At 39.3% G+C, this 24,032-nt stretch overlaps 1 protein-coding gene across 1 annotated transcript; it reads left to right on the plus strand.

Annotated features, from left to right (window-relative positions):
* Positions 1–115: 115 nt before the first annotated feature.
* LOC136443218 (acidic leucine-rich nuclear phosphoprotein 32 family member A-like) lies at positions 116–16,585 on the plus strand. The gene is made up of 8 exons (XM_066440361.1): positions 116–558; positions 9,458–9,626; positions 11,605–11,698; positions 11,917–12,044; positions 12,436–12,578; positions 12,941–12,986; positions 13,433–13,584; positions 14,325–16,585. Exons 1-8 carry the CDS (start codon positions 548–550, stop codon positions 14,434–14,436), a joined length of 855 nt encoding a protein of 284 aa, XP_066296458.1. The 5' UTR covers positions 116–547; the 3' UTR covers positions 14,437–16,585.
* The last annotated feature ends 7,447 nt before the right edge of the window (positions 16,586–24,032 follow it).

The raw sequence follows: 24,032 nt of genomic DNA on the forward strand, positions 1-24,032 counted from the left end.
ATTTAGCTTCAATTCAACTTTTAGAAAGTCGTCAAATAATGTAAGCCTGATAAATTGGGCACTGAAAGTTTGAAATTGTGGATTTCAGAGCGCGCAAAAGCTCCATGCAGAACCGCAGTTTTGGACGCCATCTTGGACGAGTTGCTTCGCACGAAATATCGACCCACGCTGAGAACTTTCGTCCCGTCCTCACCTCGGATCGGATTTCTAGACACTGTTGACACCAAAACGTTCAAACTTGTCGCAGACGTTGTCTCAGATATTGATAATACAGACGGAATACTACAGGAGTGGATTGTACGGCGTTTTGGGACGAAAACTGAAGGATTTCTGCCCTGGGTCACAGTGAAGTCTTCAAGGTTTGGGACGTCCCGTGAACGAACGAAGAAAGTTTTTGCTTGCGACTGGAATTGCTATCCTCAAGTGTTGAATGTGAAGCCATGGTTAGCTGAACGGGTCTGAGACATCTGACAGACTTGATAAAAACTGTCTTGATCGACAAAAGACAACTTTCGGAGATGTTCGGGTAGCGGAAACCGCGACAAAGATGTCGGAAAGGTGAGTGTTGTACCGGTGGGAGGGGGGCACAAAAATGAGTCATGAACACACGAAAAACATGCATGTCGGCTATCGCTTTTAGTTTTAAGGATTTTTGCTTCAATATTCTTTTAAACAAGTAGGTGAAGATTATAATCTGACTTTGCTCTGGTTAGATTATCGCTTTATCGCTCCGAAATAAGCAGCTAAGCCTAAAGTCTTGTCTCTGTCTTGGTTCTCCCATCGTTTAGTACTACCAGGAAAATAGCATGTTCTTGTTCTTCGTGTTAGCAGACCTCTTGGGAGTAATCAAGCATGTCTGCGGTTGAGCCACAAATTTATCCATTTTTGACAAAAATTTATTACTAAATACTATATTGACTACTTGTGGTCAGTATATGATTACCTTAGCTACATTTTCTTTGCATTAATACTAGTAGTAGTAGTACGATATTTACTACATAATATTTCAAGTCAGATCTTTGACCCGTAGTTCCTTGGGTTAGATTTAAGCTGTCAAAGACCCCGTTCACACTCATTTTTTTCAATCGCGATTGAAGTATAATCGCGATTGAATCGATCCGATCGCGATTGATTTTTTCAGTGTGAACGCTCCCAATCACGATTGGAACGATCCAAAACGATCCAATCGCGATTGGATTGTAACTACCTCCGGAGGTAGTTTGATTGGATTAATCGCGATCGGATCCAATCCAATCCTATCAAATTTCGAGTGTGAACGCAACTACGATTCATTCCATCGCGATCCGCGGGGATTTCGGCCGGTTCAAGGCTAGGGTCGCAACTTATCACATAAGTAATGTACCAAGTACAATGTTTTCCCACCAATCGTCGCTTCATTCAAGCTCCCAGATTGTCCTGTCTACAGCACTTGTCGCGTTCATTACCCGTGCTACAGCGAGGCCAATATACAAAAGCCTTCGTCGTTCACGCCTTCTCGTGATCATAGCCCGCCGATTGCGTTCCCTTCCACGGCTACAGAACATTCTCCAGAGATACAAAATCATCAAGAGTTGGGGGACTCCCGCCATTTTGTAGCAAGCGACGCCGAACCTTTGACCTCGTGCTTCAATCGCGGTCGGATCACGGCGTACTTTAATCCACTTGGCGAAAAGCAGTGTGAACGCAAAAGTTTCTTTGCGTTCAATCGCGATCGGATCGAACAATCGCGATTATACTTCAATCGCGATTGAAAAAAATGAGTGTGAACGGGGTCTAAGTCTAACTTAAGACAAACTTTAATCCGAGCTTGATGTATGTTTGGAAAGGTAGAGTGAGTATTAAGAAAGTCAGTACATTAAAATTGATTGCATGGTATTTAAATGAGGAAGAAGGTGGGAGGATGACCTAATTTTCATGCCATTATAATTTCCAGTTTAACTAGACCCCAGGGACCCTACGGTACCTGGTAGACAGCTTTGTCATGCACATGTCAGATATCATCTAGATTAAGCAGTGTAAAAAAAAATTAGTTGCCTTGTGCTGAGAATTCCGTTCGACTTTTCAAATTTAAGCAAAAACAGAATGACGAAAACTGAATGAATTTTCCTGCTGACTTAAGTGGGATTTCTTAAAGATTTAGATTAAGTTGAAACTTTTTAAATAGCCCAAAATATCTTGGTATGAATGATTACCCATTCCCATACACCATTTCTTGCTGTTAAATTAAACATCATTTATCAATTCATAATTTGTTTTTCCCTCTAAAGTGGAACTTGTTACTACCAAGTAATCTCCAAGCAGATCCAACAGTTGCAACGACCGAATCCAACTGGCAGAGAAAGTTTTTATTACAACTTCCTCTGCCAGTTGGATACGGTCTTTGCAACTGTTGGATCTGCTTGGAGATTAACTGCCAAGTTCTGTAGGAGCATCCTCACTAGATAGCTTTAAAACAGTGCATGCAGCTAGATGGGACAGGTCGATAGGTGTAATATAACCAGCTGCTGCTGTGCTGCGTACCTGCGCAACTGGTGTGTTAGGCCGAAGGTTGGTTGTACCGGTTATATTTTGTAGTGTATAGATACATATTCGGATACATGTACCTGTACCTTGGAGCTATTATATGAACAAGTCTTGTGACAGCAATCCATATTATTGGTAAACACAAGCCGAAAACTTTCTCACGGGAGTTTGTATGTGACAAGTCAGGCATATACAGGTGTCTTTGAACTTATGTGTACAGTCCTGTGGGGGGTTCAAGGTTTTCTCAAAGTTCACTGAAACACACGAAGGGCGCAGTCTGTGGATATGTTGTAAGAAAATTTGGTGTCACTTACCTTTCTGTACCTATTAAAGAGAAGAAGATAGATCCTTAAAGTTTATAACTTACATCAGTGAATAGTTTCATCAGGTTGCGGGTGGACCAGTTTCTTTGCACACTTTTGTCAACCAATGTGTTTTCACCTGCCAACGTTTCAGTAGACTGGGATATTGCATGCCTGGTCTGACTGAGGAAGGTGACATCGAAATGACAGCTGTTGAGAAACCTTGGCTCTGTGTAAAGAACATTAACCAGCAGTAGTTACATGTAGGATAAACTTGAGTAGGGGTTAACCCTGATACAGCTTGTTGGCAGTGTTGGCCCTCCCCTCGGTAGAGGTGTTGACACACGGTCGGTCAGCTTTATCTTCGATAGACAACCGTGACCAGTTCCATAGCGACTGCTTATTTATAGACAAACTGTCGCAACAGTTCCTCGCGCTTGTGTACGCTGCATGGCACCTTTGTCTCTCGCAGTGATCTCTTTAGAACACAAGCACGGTTTTCTGACTGTAACAGCTACAACATCGTCTCACTTCTGTCGAGTTCTGACTGTACAGAACAACAGCAATGCGTGGTATGAGCTCTTTTGTGTCTCATGTTGATCAGTTCCAATAATGCGTGACTAACCCTTACCTGAACCCAAGTCTCATTCGCACACGTACAAAGGTAAAAAAAACAACACTTCCCTTGTTTTTTCTGTACTCCAAAATTACCCTACAACTAGTACAAGATACTACTGTATCACAAAAATTCAGATTATGAATATGAATTGAATGTGCATCACATTGATCATAGTTATACACCTAGGCCTGTTTCTTTTTTCAAATTCAGTCTCTTCCAAATGCACAAATTAACATTTCAAAATATTTAGTTGCCCCTGACTGTCAAATTGGCAATATTTCAAGGAACAAAGAAAGATTTCTTTTGCCCTGTCATGATGTGAAACAGGAGATGGGTACTAGTAAAGCTGTACGTCTATGTTTACTTCCAGTGTAGCATTCAGGGCAAACACTGTTCCCAACAAGCAAAGCGATGTTAGCGATAATGTGGCCTACTTTCTGTTCAGCCATGAGACACACCTTTTTCTTTTACTTTAATGGTTCTCTTAGTAACATTTTTAAGTAAAAGAAATGTTATAACACACATTTTACAGTAGAATTTTATCAAGAAACTGAGTATACCAAAGTACAGACTTTCTCCTCAGACTAGATGTTTTCATGTGTTGATCCTCTAATTCGGCTTTACTGTTACTGTATGTTTTTAAGGTTCAAGAGCCAAGAAATTAAATTAGTGTGGCATGAATGGCTTTTCGACCCCAGACAAAAGTAACATGCTCTCGTTACCTACTCTCATCTCCCAAATAAACGTACCGGTACGTTTATTTTTTTCAGCCTCAAAATCCACCCAGTACGTTCTTATTTTGGACAGTACGTTTATTGATTTTTTCAAAATCCATCGGGGCTTTGCTTACCAGAGATCCCCCTTATGTCTAAAGTTTAGTTTTTTTTTCCATATTTCCCCGATATTTTTGCTCCTAAATCGCTATTTTTCGACCAAATGACGTGGATTTCCCCGCCGATACAATGACCCGGCATTTGTGAAACCCTGGCGGTACTAACATATCGGTCGATCTCGCTACAAAGTAACGTTGTTATTAGGAGAAAATAAGACGGTACACTGAAGTTTTGAAATGTATTTTTCATATAAACAACTTTGACAGTCTCTGTTTAGATCGTAAACCAAGGCACGCTGATCAGAAAACAAATTACATGTAACGTTATATGCCAGCGGCACACAATGTTTCAAGTACACATGTAAGATTACGCACGTGAGATCAAGGAGGTTAAAATACAGCCTTTCCCAAAAACTTTGAAAAGCTACAAACAACACCTTGTAAAAATTATGTCTTAGCATTAGAAACTGTATTATCACTTTAAAAATATACTAGAACATTTCAATCCTACCAAATTCTTCCACGAACATGTACATTTAGTCCCTCGAAAATCGCCACAGTAAAGACGCATGGCAGTGACAGTCGTGGGAATGTTTGTCATGCAAGGAAGAGCTCACCTCGAAGAAGGGGAAACAATTGTTTTTGATTTATAATTAAAACTCCTTTGCCTCAGTCGAAAATGTGCATGACAATTTAACAACAATAAGTTTCCATAGTAAAGTCTATACACAAAATTAGATTGCAATCTAGTCACCGTTATTATCACATAAAAATACATTTAAAAAGATCACTCCCCTACAGAGAGAGTGCCCAGGCTTTCCAAGAATTTTGGGTGTAAGCCCCGCCCCTTACTGTGTTGGTGCCGCTACCATGGTTACTGTCTGGCTCACCCTTTCACAGGCCCTTTGATGTGTAACATGAGAACCCTGTGGTTTGTTGCCACCAAATCTCCATGTTGCAACATTGTACAGGCCTGAGGCATCTAATGAACAAATTTGTTGACAATTTAGTCTCTCAAAATGAAAGTTTTTTTCTACACACAATGGTAATTTTTGGATTTGAAATTATTTGGAATGCAACAACACTGAACCAAGGACAATATATGATAATATCCTTAACAATATATAATAATGTGATTTTGTTCTATATGCAATGCATGACACAATAAATGGCAAGTTCCTCCTTTTCTGTATGGCTTTTACAAATAAGTAATACTTTCACTGAGCACATATTCAGGATATTGTAATTTTCTGTTCAAGTTCTAGATGTTGATAAATATCTGAAAAAAGAGTAGACTCTGAAGGTGTGAAGGGAACTGAGAAGTTTGGCGACTACTTGTGTTTGATTATGTCACTTTATTCAATTTTCCTTGATCACTTGCTTCAATTTCCAAGAAAACGTGATAGTCACCTGTTATGTCAATCTTTCCACAAATGCGGTAAATCTCAATAAGTAAATCAGGCATAAACGTATAAAAAGAACCTACCTGCTTATCATCTACTTTCCCGAGGACAGATTAGTAGCATCACTAGCATGGACACAGTTTGTGTCAATTTGGTCATTTTCCAGGGGGTACGTTTATTCCGGGGGGTACGTTTATTAGATTTTGAAGATTTGTCCGGGGGGTATGTTTATTCCGGGGGGTATGTTTATTTGGGAGATGAGAGTACCACCATGAAACTTGAAGCTCTTGGCGTGACATTTAACAGTTTAGTACAACTTAAGCCCACTTATGCAAACTCAATGCGTTGCGTGCAAAAGTATGACTATGAAAGCAAACAAAAAATTCTTTTAGATAAAAAAGATGTGTCATGTACAATATATGTTGTGCTGTTAGACTTAGTCAATAGTTTTCAAAAGCAGTATAACAACAAATGTGAATTGTGGTATAAAAAACTGTCAGCAAGGTCGTTGCTCTACCAAAGGTCATCATGAATTACATTATAGGTTCTGGTAATGGCTGCTTATTTGCTAGGTTCCCACTAAGAAGTTGATAACAACAGTACGTAGTGGTTGCCCAGGTGGTCTTTGAGGAGTGATGAGATGAGATAGTTTCCGAAATCAGTTAGTGCATACTTTGTTGCATATTGTCATAAGATTAGCCATCGCTTACTTATACAACATTAGATGAAAAATAAGTCATCATGTATAATCGTATGCAGGTATATGTTGAAGATCAGTGACAAGAACTATTAATTAAAAGAAGCAAGACTTTTTTCTAATGATTTGAAGTGAATATTGAAAAGAAATGAAAATGAGCTTGCTTCTGGAATGGCGTTTAACACCTGTTCTGTGGAGCTGGTTTGATAGCTTTGAATTGATAATACCTGTGAAATTAGGACATTCCCTTGTTACCTGGTGACAAAGATATTTTGATGACATTTCGCTCGTCATGTTGTGTTGTTGTGTTACAAGTTTTCCTTGTTTTGTTTTTTTGTTTTTCCCTGTTGTTTCAAAGTAGGGACAGAGGTCTTTCATGTACATATATTGAAATTTGATAGATGTGTTGCTTTCTTAATTACAGTTTCACTGAGGAATTATAACAAAAAGACTTTCTTCAATAGCAAAAGGAAGATAACTTGCACAGGGGTCACACTGGACCAGTGCTTTGTTCAATGTGCTTTCAGCAATGGTATGCGCCAGACAAAAACACCCACTGACTTCTACACACTGTGGGCAGATTTATGTTCCTACTGTCCTTAGTTATGCAAACTGCCATTTGACTTTGTCCCTAAAAATGCTTAGGCCCTGATTCAATGCCTTTTTATGCAGTTATTTGCATTTGGTTTTAGGTTGCCAGTCAGTTCTTTTGAAGTTATGTGCACACTACAGTTATGATACAAATACTAATTTTTTGGCCTTCAGATGGTACATTGTTGATCAGACGTTGATGGAAGGCTTTTTTTTCTTTTGACTTTGAGCATGCTATTTTTCATGGATCTGTATGGATACTTTAATCAGTTCGCTAGCAGACAGACTACAGAAACATAGATTTACAGGTAAGAATTGTATGGGTTGTCCGAGAAAATTATACAACAAATCCTTTAAATTGAAGATGATGATTTACTAAAGTGTGTAATACAAATGTAGTAAATCCTTAAATTGAAGATGATGAAGATGATGAATTGTGTAATTTACAAAATGTAAATATAGTTGAGTTGTCTTATATTTTGAAAGTTTTAGGCTTTTACTGTTAGGTCTGACGGTACTTTTATCAAACTTTGGGAAAGTTTTGCATATCTTAAAGGTAAACTTCTCAGAAAAACAAAGTTCTGTTGTTTTTCATCTTTTTACATTCATTGTACAAATACAGGCTATTCATAAGTATATCGACAATGATACTTAACTAAGTTTAGTAAGGCCTAAGGGTCATGAGTGTCTGCATGTACATGTAGCCTTCAGAAGTTCCACTTATCTAGATGTATATAATTCAGCCCAGTGTTTTGTGCCCCATACTCGTAAAAGGTTAATGACGTCTATTGTGAGCTGATCTGTGGCCCATAAAATAATCATGATGTTGTAACTTGTACTGTTGTAGGGAGTGACATATAGTTGTGTCATAAATTATACACATCGTCATCAACCTTAAGTTTACACTCACTACAAAAAAAATGTCTTAGGGTAGAAAGCGTCAATACCTATTCTTTTGATAAACTTGTCCTCATGAATATTGAATATGCTTTAAATGTACATTTTGTAAAATTTCTTGTACTTCAAGTGAAATGTTGGGAAGACAATTTCAAAAGTCTCTGTAAAGTTTTTCTGTATTTACTGTAACTAAAACAAGCAACTAATGGTAATATAACTGTTCAAATCTGACCTCTGGTCGTTTGAATTTATGGTTATATAGTTAAGACTACATGCAGTTAGTAGGTAAACCATTGTTGACTGAAGGCATTCTTGCTTGCATTGTACTAGTACGTTTGCGTTGCGTGACAGTGGCGTCAAAGGTGTGTGATACAAGGGGCTGCCATTGTCGGCACCCGGTCAGTTTTTACAATAGACCTTGGCATTAATTGATTGTGTAACAGAGGCATGTTGATAGTAGAGGGGATAGGTACATTTGTACTGTACTTCTGATGACAATGCCATGCGTGGGAAATTGTAACATTGTTCAATCACTATGGGTGCAATGTATAACTGTAATGTGGTTTTAGCGCCAGTCTTTGCCTTTGGCTTTTTAGTGTGAAACTTGCCAGTCTGCATATAGACACATTGATGTAAGTAGAAGTGCACAATACAAATACACTTGATAAAGCACCATTGTGTCTCTATAGTATATATGATGATTGTCAATGCGTCAATGCGTATGAAATATTGATAGCATCTATATGATAAACCATTGAGTCAATGGCATTGACTACTTGTCAAAAGTGATATCATACACTTGATACAGGGAATTAGTGTTATAGATTTATATACCAGCAATTTGCAGACAAAATCATTTATGTACTTCAAACCTTGATGTTCAAAGATAACCAAATGAACAGTTCAACTAATATTATCATTGTTAACAGTCTAAAAATTATGATGAATAATTTTCAAACATGAATCTTTAGTTCTTTCATACATGTAGGTACCAATAGCAACAGTGGTCTGAAAATTAGGGTGAACTAATAATGATCAAGGTTTGCTTTCTACATGTATACAACAAACTGAACCAGGGGCAGGGCTGTCTCCGAGACCGACTTCAAATTTTTTTTTGTCTCACTCATTGTTTTGGTGCCCATGTTGTAAGTTTTTGTCTATTGGTGTCAAATCGTTGTTCGATTTTTTTTGACAGACAGGTTGAAATTTTTGTCCTTCCAAAACCTCCAACAAGCAAATTTCCCGGGATGGTGTGTGAATGGGTCCTGGAGACAGCCCTGAAAGTCTACCAAACATTATACATTTATAATTATCTCCATGAAAAATGGAGATATAGTTTTGGGGTTGTCTGTTTGTTTGTTTGTGTTTCCGCACCATTCCAGTCAGCATAACTCAAGAGCCTCTTGATGGATTACAATGATATTTGGTATGTGGGCGGGTGTTGTGAAGCCAAAATTCAAGATCGATTTTGGGCCCCCTGGTATGTGACCTTGGTACTGCAGCAGAAGTTCAATTTTTGTATCTTTTGACCTGGACGTGTTGTGGTCTTGTTTTTTTTTTTTTTATATAAACTTTACTGTTGTTTCTTCCCAGTTCCTCTATAGGTACGAACAGCAGCAGTGGTCTGGGGACCATCCAGAGCTCCCAGTCTGGCTCCAGTGACTACAGCGACATCAGTGGGACCACAGTACCCCTCATCCTGGTCACCTCGCACAGGGACGACTCCACCAGCAAACTGGGCAGTCAGGCTTCCTTCAAACAGGTAGGGGAAACTCATAGAGACTTTGACTTTACACTAGTACATGTGTGTATATGGATTCACAGTTAGCTTGACATTTCTGCTAGCTATTCTGACTGTGGTCCTATAGATCTAGATGTAGTACATCAATACAAAATCACATACATGTAATACTATTTTTGTTGATAAGTCTCACCTATTAAATAGGCAGGGTAACCACACTGGCTAAAAATATTTTATAAGAAATATTTTTTTTTTAAATGAAAGTTAGATAATACAGACTAACTCCATAAAACAATTCTTTGTCAAACCCATGTAGCTTATAGGTGCAAACTTAAGGTGAAACAGGAATTCTTCAAATGATTTCTTCAATTTTTATGATAATCACCTGGTGTTGAAGTACATGTTGAACAACTTTTTGGAACATATTTTTTAATTCGTTTGAAATTTGATTCCTCTACTCCAAGCCTAGACATACATGTACGTCATTACGTGTTGATAGTTTGGCTACATCATTACATGAGAATTTATATTGCTCCTAATCCCATGGCTACTGATCATGAGTTCTAGGGCAATCTATAAACATTGTGCGTCAACCATGAAGTAACTTGGGTTTTATGGCTTTGAAGTCAACATCATTGATTCAACTAATATAAAAGTTAATGACGCAGGTGGTTGTTTACAATGTCTAATCAAATTGTTTTAAAACTACTACCTTGAGCTGTTTTCACCTTTATTTGAATATAACATTTTTCAATCATTTTGGTCTTCCTTTTTTCTGTATCAGCAAGTTACAAAATGTATCATTCTGCTTGAACAAAACTTTTTAGGTCAGAAAAGTCTTGATTTTTCAGGCATGTCATTTCAGCTTAACTGAGGAGAAAAATGTTGCTGTCTTAAGATTGGCACAAATTGTGAACTGTTAAGTCACCCTTAAAATGTTTGCCTGAGGGCATGCTTTCGTGTATTGTCACTAGAAAACATGCTGTGCTCAATGAGCTAACCCAAATTGAGTTAGCTGTTGTTGAAAAGGCAGGGGATGTGGAACTAGGAACAGTACACCTGGCTATGCGTCAACAATCATTCTCTGTTCGCTGCCGACAAATAAGCAGATTACGTTTTCTAAGCAGAGGGTCTTCCTGTCAAAACAGCTCAGTCTATCCAAAGTGCTTGCATTACCAGGTTGTATGATCTGCGTACAAAAGTGTTTTGAAAGCGGACCTGTCCGGAGAGAAGTGGGCAGGTGTAACGTTTTGTCGCGTCCAAGAAAAAGACAACAATCGAGTTTCGTTTGTCGTGACTGGCTCAGGTCGGCATGGGGTGATGGCAGTAGGGGTGGAATGTCAGGTAACCGCTGTTGACGTTGTTGCCATGGCGACAAGATAAACATAGCTTTAAGTCTTACAGCCCCCAGGTCAGTGACCTATATATAGAGTCAGCCTGTCTGTCTGGTTTAGAAACTGAATTTGCTCAACCATGAAGAAATGATGTACAACATAAAATGAAGCAAACACCTCCTTTCTTACCGTATGTCTGTGCGATACCCCTCCTAGAGGGTTTATAGACTTGCTGTACCCCCACTACCCCAAACTACCCAATGATGGACATTGTCGGGCCTGACAGTGTGTAGTCATGTCTAAATAGGTCCCTACACAGGTCCCTACACAATGATACTCATAAAGCCGAGGCCAAGGCAAACATTCCTGACCACCTCTATGCCGAGTGGCGTTGTACAAATTGCGCCCAATCTTGAGAACACTTCTAAAAACTTGAGCACTCCAGACTGCATCTTACTACACAGGGACAGTCAAAACTTGTTTTTAAAGGTTTTAAGTGCCTTGTTGAGTACTGAGCTCTAAGCGTGGTTGTTGTTTGGTTAAAAGTCCTTCGAAGTCGAAGATCACTGTCAGTGTTTCTCATTCACGGGGGATGATAGGTAGTAGGAAAAGGTAATTTAGGAAAGTTTATCTTGCTTATAAAAATGTTGCTCTATTTTCCTCAGCTGCCTGCCAACAGATACTGCTACACATCCTGGCATGAAGTCAGAAACGCAGAGGTCAAAGGTGACCAGCTCAACTGTCCACGAATTAGAGAAGGTAAGGAACAATGGTGTTACTTTTATAGGAATGTGGTCAAATTACCAAATACTTTGTGGGAAAACATTTTTGAATTGTTTATTGTTGGCTATTTCAAACTGAAAGTACAGAGGTTAGTTTTTGATTATGAATTCCTTTTTAAAGTTAGGGCTATGGGACTGAATTTATCTGTATACCTAGTGTCCAGTATTTAGATGTTGATTTGTTGTTGTCGGCAGGTCCCAAAGACAAAGAGCGGACGTTCTATTCCCTCCGCGACGAGCAGGGAAACCTTCTCCACCATGACAGGAAAGGGAAGAAACGGATGGACTACAGGAACAAGATGGAGAACTGGGAAAACGCAGTGGTGAGGCCTTGATTTGTTTATATAGTTATTTGAGGGAATATCTTCTTTCCTGATCTCGTGTCTGTGAATAATTTCACCAGGTTGGAAAGTCACTTTATTCACAACCAGGATCTATATACAATCAACAGCCAATGTTTCTGTGACTGTCTGTCACCTTCCTCACTGCAGTTATGTTTGAAACCGCATATATGAATACTTGGACCGAACCATGTTTGCTGTAAAAGGCTATTTCTAATCAATCAAAATGGAATATTTACTGTCGAATAAATTCATGTTTATAAATGCAATTTATATATCCAGGGGCCTTTTTGACATGCACCAGGTCATCCCTATTGTTGCGCTGTCAAAAAGATGTTGACACTTTTTTTCTCCATGTTCTTGTTGTTGTTAGTCTGTCAACCTGTCCTTCCAAGACCTGGGCGACGCCTACCAGCGGGAGAACTTCATCAGGGTCTTAAAGAGGCTAATCAGGACAGAGGAGTTACAGCTCATGGACGACTCACTAACAGACTTACATGCAGTCTCCTTGCCAAGGTACAGGCCTTGATCTATGTTTGATTTCCATGATTTTGTTAAAGAAGCAGGAAAATGTGATTTTCAACCAGAACTTGTTCCTCCATCCCTGGACAGAAATTCGCTTGTTGGGAGGTGGGAAAAATTTCACCCGTCCCTCCAAAACTTGTGATCTTCATGACATAGAAATTGATAAAAAATGCAGTTTTGTGAGCTTAAACTGACAGATTTGACAATGGAGATTAACAAGATGGGCTCCCAAACAATGAGTTGGAAGGAAAAAAATTGCCTTGTTTTCAACCCTTGTGCACCTTTGTGTAAATGAAAATTCAAATCTTAATTTTCAGTTACTGTACTGACATGTTTTGTCTCTCTTATTTCAGGTGTAAATATTTGAATTTGAGCAGAAATTTTCTCCCATCGTTTAAGGTAAGAGAGGCTTGTATGTTGTTGTTAAGTTACAGCTGTTTCTGAACATACATGTACAATGTACTAGATTTCTTTTCTTTTGTTGTCATAGGTTCCTGTTTTTTCACGTTTAAGTTGGATTATCCTATCAGTGAGGCATTTTTACAACTTCCTCTCTTGGTGAAGTTTCAAAGTTACATTGCGTTGATGAAGGTTAGCCATCCAGGTAATAAGACATGCAACTTACAGTTACTCAAGCAACTGGATCGAATTTGGAAACGGTCAGACGTTTCAGACAACCTCCACTGTTACATTGTACGTCAGTGACTATTTCTGTCTACGTCTGACCATTTCCAAATATTATCCAGTTTCTTGAGTAACTGTTACCTTGCGCAAAGTTATGTTGGTTTTTGTATCATATTTACTAAAAATGATTGTTTGTTTGTTTGTTTTGTTTTGTTGTGTAGAAGTTGCCCAGGTTACCAGTGGTAGAACACCTGTATCTGGAACAGAACAACATTAGTTCTCTGGACGGTCTGGACGTGTTGAGAAAAGCTCCGCTCCAGTCCCTCCATCTCAGGAGTAACCCCGTCTCCTTCACTGTCAACTATAGGCAAAGGTCAGAATACTGGAATTCTCGAAATTTTTGCAGTGGTTTTATTTCTGTGGTTTTTGTGGTGACTGCTTCACCATTAACTTAGATCCGTACACGTGCCGGTGTTTCCATTACTGTACAGTATGTGACTATAGAGCTATCGCGAACATAAAAGCACTCAATTTTCTCCTTACAGCAAAATCCAATCACGGCGAGGTTGATGGCATTTATAGTATACACTGTACTGTAGATCCTCGAATTTATGGTCCAAGTGGTTTTGTTCAGTAGGTTTTTGCAGTTTTCCATTGCAAAATCATGTCACCGCAGATATTGGTTCAACTTCTCTAATTTTATGACTACTGCATTACATAATTGTTTCAACCATTAAAACTTCACTGTCAACTATAGGCAAAGATCAGAATACTGCAATTCTTGAAAATTTTGTGTTTTATGTTTGTGGATTTTGTGGTCTCTGCTTCACCACAAACTTAAATCCGTAAAGGCATCGGTTCATTTCCGGTGTTTTCATTACACTGTACAGTTTGTGACTAAAGCGCATTCACAAAGTAACATGAATTTATAATCACCACAAACACTCCAATTAAACACAGACACTAGACACAGTGGATAACAACCCACCACCCCTGTCCTACGGCCTCAAAAAGGCTATGGGACTACCTTAACCTTAAGCTTATAAGTACTGGTATGCTGCAAAAGCTGTACTTTGAGACTAACATCCTTTTGCTTGTCTTTTCCTCTTGCAGAGTTTTCCAGATCTTGCCAAACTTGAAGTCGTTAGATGGAGTAAAAAGACTTCCGTCCGATTCTGAGTTCGACTCGGAAGAAGAACCCTCCAGGATGTGTGTCATCTGCTAACACACAGTTAGTCTGGGTCGCAGACGCTTGGGACGCTGTAGTAACAGATGAACATATAAAGTGCCAGTCTACTGAGGCCATGAAGAGAGGCTGCCTGTGGGGTTTTGCCTTGAATCACAAGGAGCTGGGCTAGTATTTGACGAGGGCTGTCTCCAGGACCCGTCCCTCCATCCCAGGATGTAAATTTACTTGTTGGGATGGAAAAAAAATTACCTTGTCCATCCCTAACTCTGAACTTTATGACATGATATTGATGAAAATGTATCTTCGTAAGCTGAAAATGACGAATTTAACTTGGAAAATTCAACACATTGGCTCCCAAACAATGAGTGGGATGGAAAAAGAATTAAAAGCTGGAGACAGCCCTGGGCTAGACTGTTTTGTAGGTTAGTTGATACTGGAAGAGGAAAACTATTTTGAGCTGTAAATTTTGTATAAAATATTCAATGTGTAAGAAGAGAAAAAAGATTTTTTGTCTGTTCAAATATTTCTAAAGGGGAATAGACTCTTGGCACTGTGTGTGTCCTGAGAGCTATAATGTTTGTACATTTTTTATACTTTGAATACCTCTACTTTGCAAAACAAAATAAGGGATGATCTGCAATAGTATACAATTGTACATCTACAGTCAAACCTGCCCAAAAAGACCACTCAGGCGACGGATAAAATCTGGTCTATGTGGACAGATGGTCACTAAACACAGGATTCTTAATGCTTATGTCAGTGAGGAAAATCATCTAAGGCACCACCAAAAAGTGTCAGGTGGTCCTTATGTAGAGTTGGTCACTTGTACAGGCCTCACTGTACCTGTAAGAAAGAGGCTTCAGAATAAATCCTACTCAGATGAACTTTCAATCTATGATACGTAAAGGGGTTTTTCTCTACTGTGGAAATTGGTAAACTTGTGTTGTATTTGACTCTAACAATGAATTAAATGCCTAAAGCTTTATATTTTTATTCACATTCTCATCTCTGTAAATAGCCTTCTATACTGTACAGATATGTATTGATAAGCAGTTATAGCACATGTTTTTAGATAAAAAGGGCTTACACGTAAGAGTGTATTTCTTAGCTTTAAGTCACTGATATGTCGTTCTGTCTTAGATTTAAAGATATTCTTGTCTGTTTGAATGAAAAATCCTTTTTACGATGTGTCATTTGATAAGGCGGAAGCTATTGCATATTTCCTGTTGTATGTGCTTCTTTACTGCAGTATTCTTCTTTACCTCTGTAAGAAATTTGCTTCTAGAGTGGATTTAGTGTTTATTTTACACATTCTATAGATGCTGGTTGTTTCGTATTATTCCGTTACAATTCTTAATTGGTCTGAAGTTTTGATTTGATGAATTTGATACACAATTTTCCACATTTCTATTTCTAAGTTATATTCCACCTTTTTGAATTTGATGGAAACTACAAATGTATAATTATGTACATTGTACAGTGATGCATACAGTAACTTATTTGTTCACTAGTCCCCAAATGTCTTCACTCTCTGCCCTTTGGTCTTCAGTACATGTACTTTGTTGTATGTTTGGCATCACGAACCAATAGAATGGTTCTATGCAAATGCCACAGGGTGCCCTGTACATTTGTAACAGCTTCTCTACAACTGTAGCATACAGCTAGAGGTCAATAGTACTATACAAACATATTGATTAAGTCCATCCGAGTAGTAAACAGGTTTTTGTACTCTTTGTAATGTTTGCATTGGAGCAGCTATGAAGGGCTAAGATCGTGTAGGGCCAAAAGGACTTGTAAAGGAAAACTTAAGAATTACCCTTTTATCAAAGAAAAATAACTTTTAACAATTAATGATTGAAATGGATTTGCCTGCTATACAATGTCTAACCTTATTTCTGACAGATTTTCTAAGACTACATTTTAGAGACATGTATTTTAAGCAAGGAGGTTAAAATGTGTTTTTAAACGGTTGGTCAAAACATAAAGGCAATGACTAAGGTATGTGAAAACAGAGTTTGAAACATGTTTCCAAGTGCAGTATGTAAATGTGTACAATTTGATACTTCTTTGTAAAGAATTCCATGCTGTCTGTACAGTGCAATGCTACTTTCTAATGATACAACTGTTTTGATATCACTTTTGGAATGGAAAATATATTTTCAAACATAAAATCATGATATGTGGAGTCTGTAATTTGTGTGAATGGATCGATGGATAAGTCATTGGGTTTTGAGACTTATTGAATATAAATTGCAAACACTAATTCACAATTGAAGATGGGAAAAGGCAAACAATCGAAGCTTGTCAAGCAAAGTTGTCCTTTCCTCACTTCCCAAGGTGGTCTAATAGCGCCATCTAGCGGAGTGAATCAGCAACACAAGATTTATGTCCGTAATTGTTTTCTGATTGTAGTACCATTACCAGTCAATATTGGGCGATTCAATGCCGTCCAGTGCACTCAATCGAGCGCGCTCTAGCACACTTATCCCTTTCCCACACTTGAAACAGTATTTTCTACACTTGGAACAGTATTGAGACTGGTATTCTTCTATAAGTTCTGACTGGGGCCGAGGGCACACATCCCCCCTTTTGTAAAGCCTCTGCTATGTACATATGTATCACTTGTTTAGAATTGAGACTTAAACACTATGATGCGTCTGACATAGTATCTACCCAGTTATAACTTGGTAGGGCACACTTGAAACGGTATCTCTCCTTGGTGCTGAAAGATAAATCATTTGTAGGACTAGCTTTTACATGTTTATGCAAATTGTGATTCTTTTATCATTGTAAACAACATGAAGAAAAGTGAAAGTTGGGTAGTTTCTGACAGGGAAAGACGTTCTGGCAAGGGTTGGGTGTAGTCTCTACCAGACTAACCGCGCCGGCTATAGGGAGAACATTTGCCGGGGGACTTTGGCCATGGAGGGTTTCATTCGCAGGCGCAGTTAGGTTTGAATATTTGACCCTCTCCGTAGCCGACTCCCTTCATACAATTGACTCTATTTGGCCAATTTCTACTATTTTCCCCGCGGGGGCTGGTAGAGCCTAGGTTGTGGGCACACACCCTTCTTCTTGTAAAGCCTATGCTATGTACTTGTATATAATTTGTTCAGAATTGAGACATAAATACTTCAATACACCTTACACTGCAGCAGTTACACCCGACCCAATTACAACTAGGAAGGGCAGTTTTAACACTTCTCCTTGCTTCTGAAAGAGACATAATTCTTAGCACTAGCTCTATAACTTTAGACGGTTTGTTTTTCTCGTTATTGTTTTAAATATTTGTTTAGAGATAGTACCTCTCCTTGGCTCTGGAAAAAAAATCATCTGTACGACTAGTTTTCTATATCTTTACACGGGATGTTTTTTCTCATTATTGTTTTGCTTGGAATTATCAAAGTCTTCATATTCAACAAATTATACACTAGAAATAGCCACAAGTACTTTAGCGCATATGCGAGCCTCGTGTGATTTCCCCATTCGTGAAAAGACAGAAATTTTGCATTTTGACGGCCGTTTTGTAACATCTTCTTGTGCCGGTCGGGAGCGGTACTGCAGATTAGGCTCTGATAGGGTATATTGTTCCGACTTTTGAAGCTTCAAGATATGAAAGCTAAGAAGCTTATAGTTTTGTGAGACGTTTGTCTTAGTAGCTTCCGACGTGTTGTTGAGATTACGTGGAAAATACATCGTTAATCATCTTTGTATGACGATGTCGGTCGACAAAGCAGAACCGTTACTTTTCTGCGTCGATGACTTAGCGAATAGAATGACTGCTCCAATCACGATTCGTTGTGCCTGCATTACTTCATGACAGGAACAAAAGAAAAATTAAAAAAAAGAATAAGTACAAAAGAAGAAGAGCAACTCCAAACAGAACAAGAATAACTCCAAACGGAACAAGAATAACTCCATACGGAACAAGAATAACTCCAAACAGAATAAGAATAACTCCAAATCGAACAAGGAGAACTCCAAACGGAACGAGAGAAACTCCAAATAGAACAAGGAGAACTCCAAACAGAACAAGGAGAACTCCAAACAGAACAAGGAGAACTCGAAACAGAACAAGAGAAACTCGAAACAGAACAAGGAGAACTCCAAACAGAACAAGTAGAACTCTAAACAGAACAAGTAGAACTTCAAACAGAACACGGAGATCCCCAAACAGAACAAGAGAAACTCCAAACAGAACAAGAGAAACTCCAAACAGAACAAGAGTAACTCCAAACAGAACACGGAGAACTAACTCCAAACGGAACAACGATAACTCCAAACAGAACAAGAATAAAGAACAACGATAACTCCAAACAGACCATAGTCTATGATTAAGTTGAAGGTTCGGTATCAATTTATCTCAGCCCTTTGGCTTAGGAGCGCTAGTTCTCTTTGAAGGCAGACACAGACACGAGCCAGCTTCGTTTGAAAAATACCCTAGATACGGTACTTCCTTTTCCTGTTTTCAGGAAATGTAACCATGGTGACAGGGCGGATGTACCAATAAGTGATAAAGCAAACCAAATTTAGTTGGCGAAAATAGAATTTGAGATTTTGTACCAAAACTAGCTTACATATCCAAATAGCCTGATGCATTTGTAACACACACACAAACTTAGAAACGAACCACCATATCCGCAATGGTCTCATTCGTCCATCCAGGGCAAGCCAGAAACAAGATTAAGTTACATTGCGTTGCTTAAAGTTAAAAGAGAATCTGTATAAAAACTAACCACCATATTGGAATGGTCTAAGGTGTTCATTTGACTACCTAACAACTGAAGGACACAATTCAGCTTCAAAGCAACACACACTCTCTGCCCTTCAGAAGTTTCCTCTGAAGTATGATAAGGTAAACGCGAGGCAGATTCGTTTAAAAAACATCCTGCGGTACTACCTGTTTGTCAAAGCAAGGGGGCTTAAATCAATGATTCAAACCTCCTTGGCCAAATCCGATGTAGAAATGAGCAATAAACCAAACGCCGATGTCAAAAATAGATCAAAACCACATCCAGATGCTGTAATGAATTTATGTTGTTACTGACCTATGGCCCAAAGCTATAGAAGTCTATTCCGACTGCGAAAGACCATTAATCTGTTTTGCGAATAGCTTAGTAACAAATCGTAAACAGAGCTTCCGTGCACACGTGGCGTACACATGAAAATGTCAAGGCTTTTCTTGAAATGTTCGTATCTAGGTACGTAGGTGAGGCGTATTCCTTGATCTTATCATAAACAATGAATGAAATTACCAAACTCTACGGCACCGTTATCTCCTGATACACCAAACACAAGTAGACGAAATGTATGTATAATTACAGATACAAACTTTCATAGACTGATACCGGAGGGGGCAAAAATGAGAATTCATGGCTTAAACATGGAGTGTTGTCGTGTTTCTGTCATGTTGCAATGAAGAGATAGAATCGGATGTCAGGAAACCTCTCCTTTTTTCGTAATTACCATCACGGCTTGAATATGATTTGATGTTTGATGTATCATGATTGCGGGCGATACTCGTCCTTTCTCGACTACTCGCATATCAGAGGGCCCGGATGAGTACCACCGGCAACAAGGGATCGAATTTAGATCAAAGGAAGATTAATCAAATATAAAATAAATCGCCGGAACGAAATTCGATCTTGTAGCAGACCCTAGTTGTAAATTACCTCGCGGCATAACGTCTTTTTCTCGTTTTTATTTCAGTCGTGAAATAAATCAAAACTGAATTACGAAACAAATTCACAGAAAATTGATGTCTTAGAATAGCTCGATGGAAAGATTGAGATCGTGATTTTATGCGCGAGTTTGAAATGCTACCAATTATACAGCTAAAGCATGATTAACTGTTTTCGGTAAATTATCTTTAATACAGGCCAACTCAAATATAAAGGTACCAACAGTAGTGTCCATACTGGTCAATAAACGATTGAGATAGCGTATCGGGGGGGGGGGTGCTAGCTGTTAGTCTGCACAAATAAGTTTGGTCCACTCACACCGGGGTGGACGTCTAATCTTTTTGATGAGTGAGGTGGGTTCCTTAACGAGATTTACACTGTGTGGCTCTTCTCAAACTTGCCATACGTATACACAAAACACGTACGCACACAAAACACGTACGCACACACACGAAAACAGACACACGCAAGGAAACACACACACACTCACACACGCACACACACGCGCACACACGCACACACACACACACACACACACACACACACACACACACACACACACACACACACACACACACACACACATTGATCATGAAACACACGCAAGGAAACATACACAAACAGCCGGCTGATAGTTACAGGGTTGGCTGATAGTTACGGGATGGCTGCAAAAAGTGTATTATTTAGCCCCCCAAAAAGCCGGTTCAGAGCCTGCAACGGAGGCTACACGCACACACACGTAACGTTACACAGAAGGAAACACAAACAATTTTCCAGGCTCGATTTGTTTTCAAACACTCGATTTTATTTCCTTCAAGGCTCCGTTTCAGATCAAACTCCGAATGCCTGATGAATTCAAAAGATGTTCATTTATTAAAGTCCTTTCCTTGCATCTCTGGTGTATTTTCTTCAATTTAGATCAAACATGCCGTGGCGAGAAGAAAAAAGACAGACAGATTATCACTTCGCTACGGAGCTAATGGACATGTGTATGGACATGTATCACACAAAGGCACAAAAAGGTACACACACACACACACACACACACACACACACACACACACACATACACACACACACACACACACACAGTGACACACACAGAAACACTCACACATACACAAGCACAAACAAGTTTTCTAACCTCGAACTGCTTTCAAACATTCTATTTTCTTTTCTTGAGGGCACCGTTTCTGAATACATTCAGATCCCACTTCAAATGCCTGATTTCAAAAGACGTTCATTTATTGGAGTCCTTTCCTTGCATCTCTAGATCAAACATGTCGCGGCGAGCAGACAAAGACAAACAGATTATCACTTCGCTCCCGAGCTAATGGACATTTGTATGAACATGTATCAGGGCGCAAATGATGTATGACGTCTGCTGCCCGGCAGTCACATTAACGCAACGCCGGCGGATCAGGAGAAGCTTTATTCTGATTCCTCCCTCTGTAGTGCACACTCGCGTGTAGGGCCATCCGCTGCGGTGAGCTCGTGGTTATTCGGAAGACACACCTCCGTCGTTTGATAGACGTCTCGCCAGATCTATGAAAGCTAACATTTGAAGTGGTTGCTAGACAACCTGAGCGGAAGTGGGATCTTGTTGGTCGCCTCATTTCAGCTCGCTCAGTCGGTGCACTGACAGAGCCATGAGACGGACGCACTGTGCCATTTACATCTAGATAAAAGGTAAGTCGACTGACATTTCTAGATCAGTCTGTGAATAACGGGAACATTTCATCTTCTATAGCACGATCATGGCAATATGGATTCATGTTGTCTGGGTTTTCGCTTCGGATTTTTCGATGAATATGCAAGAAATGCACTGTCCGTCAATAGTTTTATCATGTTGGTAAATTACTGGGTAGCAAGGTAAGCGTCTTTGTACACAGTCGCATGCAATCATACATGTCATGTTTTTATAGTCATTCTGCTAAGTCCCGGTTACACTTGGCTGAACATGCATATGGCCTCCCGACCTTCCACAACCATGGTTGTGGTGGTTCGGGAGAAACGTCGGCTGTGGTCGGCGCGGTTAGCTGGTGTTCGGCTGCACCTTCTGAGCGAAATTCTAAAAACACAGGAGGTATGGAAAGGATTGGCTGGTGGTTGGAAGTAAGTCAGTAGTGGTCAGGGTGTGTTTTGGAATCGAATCTTACTCTTAATCTAGAACTGCAGCTGGCCAGACTGCTTCCGACCTACCGCCAACCTCGGTTGGCTGGTGGTCTGGAGCCATGTTCGGCTATGTGCAACCGGGGCTACACTTAGTACTCTAGGGGCGGGAAGTAGAACCAGTTATTATTGAATGAATGAATGAAAGACCTTTATTATTGCCACGAATGGAAAAAGATAGCAGAAAAAATTACCATAATGTTAACAGGAAATTGACATTGATTGTGTACAAACTATGCACCTTAGTATTCAAGAAATACGCTAGTTTTCCCGTTTACTGGTTGCGAATGTACAATTTTACAGCTGCACTTTATTTAATGGCAGTGCGCTGTACTTGTGGTTGTAAGTCAAGGATACATTCCTCTTTACGGGCTTTATTTCCCTACTTTACGTCACGCGAGGGAAGGTGACCATATATAGTGTGCATTACTTACACTTCACCATAGGCAACCTTCAGAACATCTTAATCATGCGTAAAGTACTGTTAAGCATGCGTTAAGTTTTTTTTTTAATGAAATCTTTAAGCCTTTAAGATCAGATTTTGCGTAGCGTTATATCTAAAGTCCAACATGTTCATGTGAAAGTCATACTGGATCCTTTCGTGTTTCTTAGTTTCTCCCTTTTGTCATGGTATTTGTTGACCGGTTTTAGAATGCGTGATAGAAACAGTATCTTTAAATATGGATTCTTGAAAAGATACCTATCATTTGATACGCTGTGGTAGCAGGTGCTTATCTTCGTAAATTGAAAAGAAATATATCTTTTCATTGAGAAATATTGCATACATGTCGCCAACGCAAAGATTTGATCTATCCTTGAAACGTACACCATGTATCATGATGTTGAAAGGCCAATATTCACAATTTTGCCGCAGAAAAAATCAATTCATTCTGACAGACTGTCATGGACAGCCCATTGATCACTCGTCTGTAGACGTCAGTGAGACAGCTCATCAAACATGTCTCCATCGTTCGTGTGCAGTTCGATTATAGTCATTATGGCAAGATGACGACTAGTGCTACAATTGTAAGCTTAACATGACGTAGCACTGGTACATCTGCGACCCTCATCTTCTTTTTATTGGAATGTGCAGCAGCGGAAAACGCATAGACAATAGACAGAGAGAAAGAGCTGGAGAGAGAGAGAGAGAGAGAGAGAGAGAGAGAGAGAGAGAGGGAGAGGGAGATAGATAGATAGATAGAGAGAGAGAGAGAGAAACAGATTATACATTTTTTGTAAAATCACAGCTATTTGTACATAGTGGGACGGTAAATATGTCAATATTACCGACATCAAACACTTGTTTATACAAATTTAATCTACTAGACTGAATCTTGGTCTGTTACATATTACAATTCAGGCTTAGTATCGTATTCCGTAACTATCGGGGGACTTCAGGTTCATTAGTGAGGGGGTGTAGGTTTATGAAAGTACTTCATCATGCGCTGCCAAATTTCTCCGAAAGAAGCCCATCGTTTCTAAGACCCGTGACCGACATGATTTGGATTGTCTGTTGAATTTACACGCTAGCTTCAAGAGCACTCTAGCTTAGTTGAGCATTGGCTCCGTTATGTCGAGGGGATGTAGGCTTAGGACAATACTTCTTCATGGGCTGTTAAATTCTCCAAAAAAGTCCATCCTTTATGAGACCCGTGACCGACACGATTTGGATTGTCTGTTGTAGTTTAAGTTTAGCACTAGCACGCTAGCTTAGTAGAACACTGACTCCGTTATTGTCGAGAGACTGCAGTTTTATGACACTACGTCATCATGCGCTTT

This window comes from Branchiostoma lanceolatum, chromosome 10 (genome assembly GCF_035083965.1).
Source record: "Branchiostoma lanceolatum isolate klBraLanc5 chromosome 10, klBraLanc5.hap2, whole genome shotgun sequence".
NCBI lineage: Eukaryota > Metazoa > Chordata > Leptocardii > Amphioxiformes > Branchiostomatidae > Branchiostoma > Branchiostoma lanceolatum.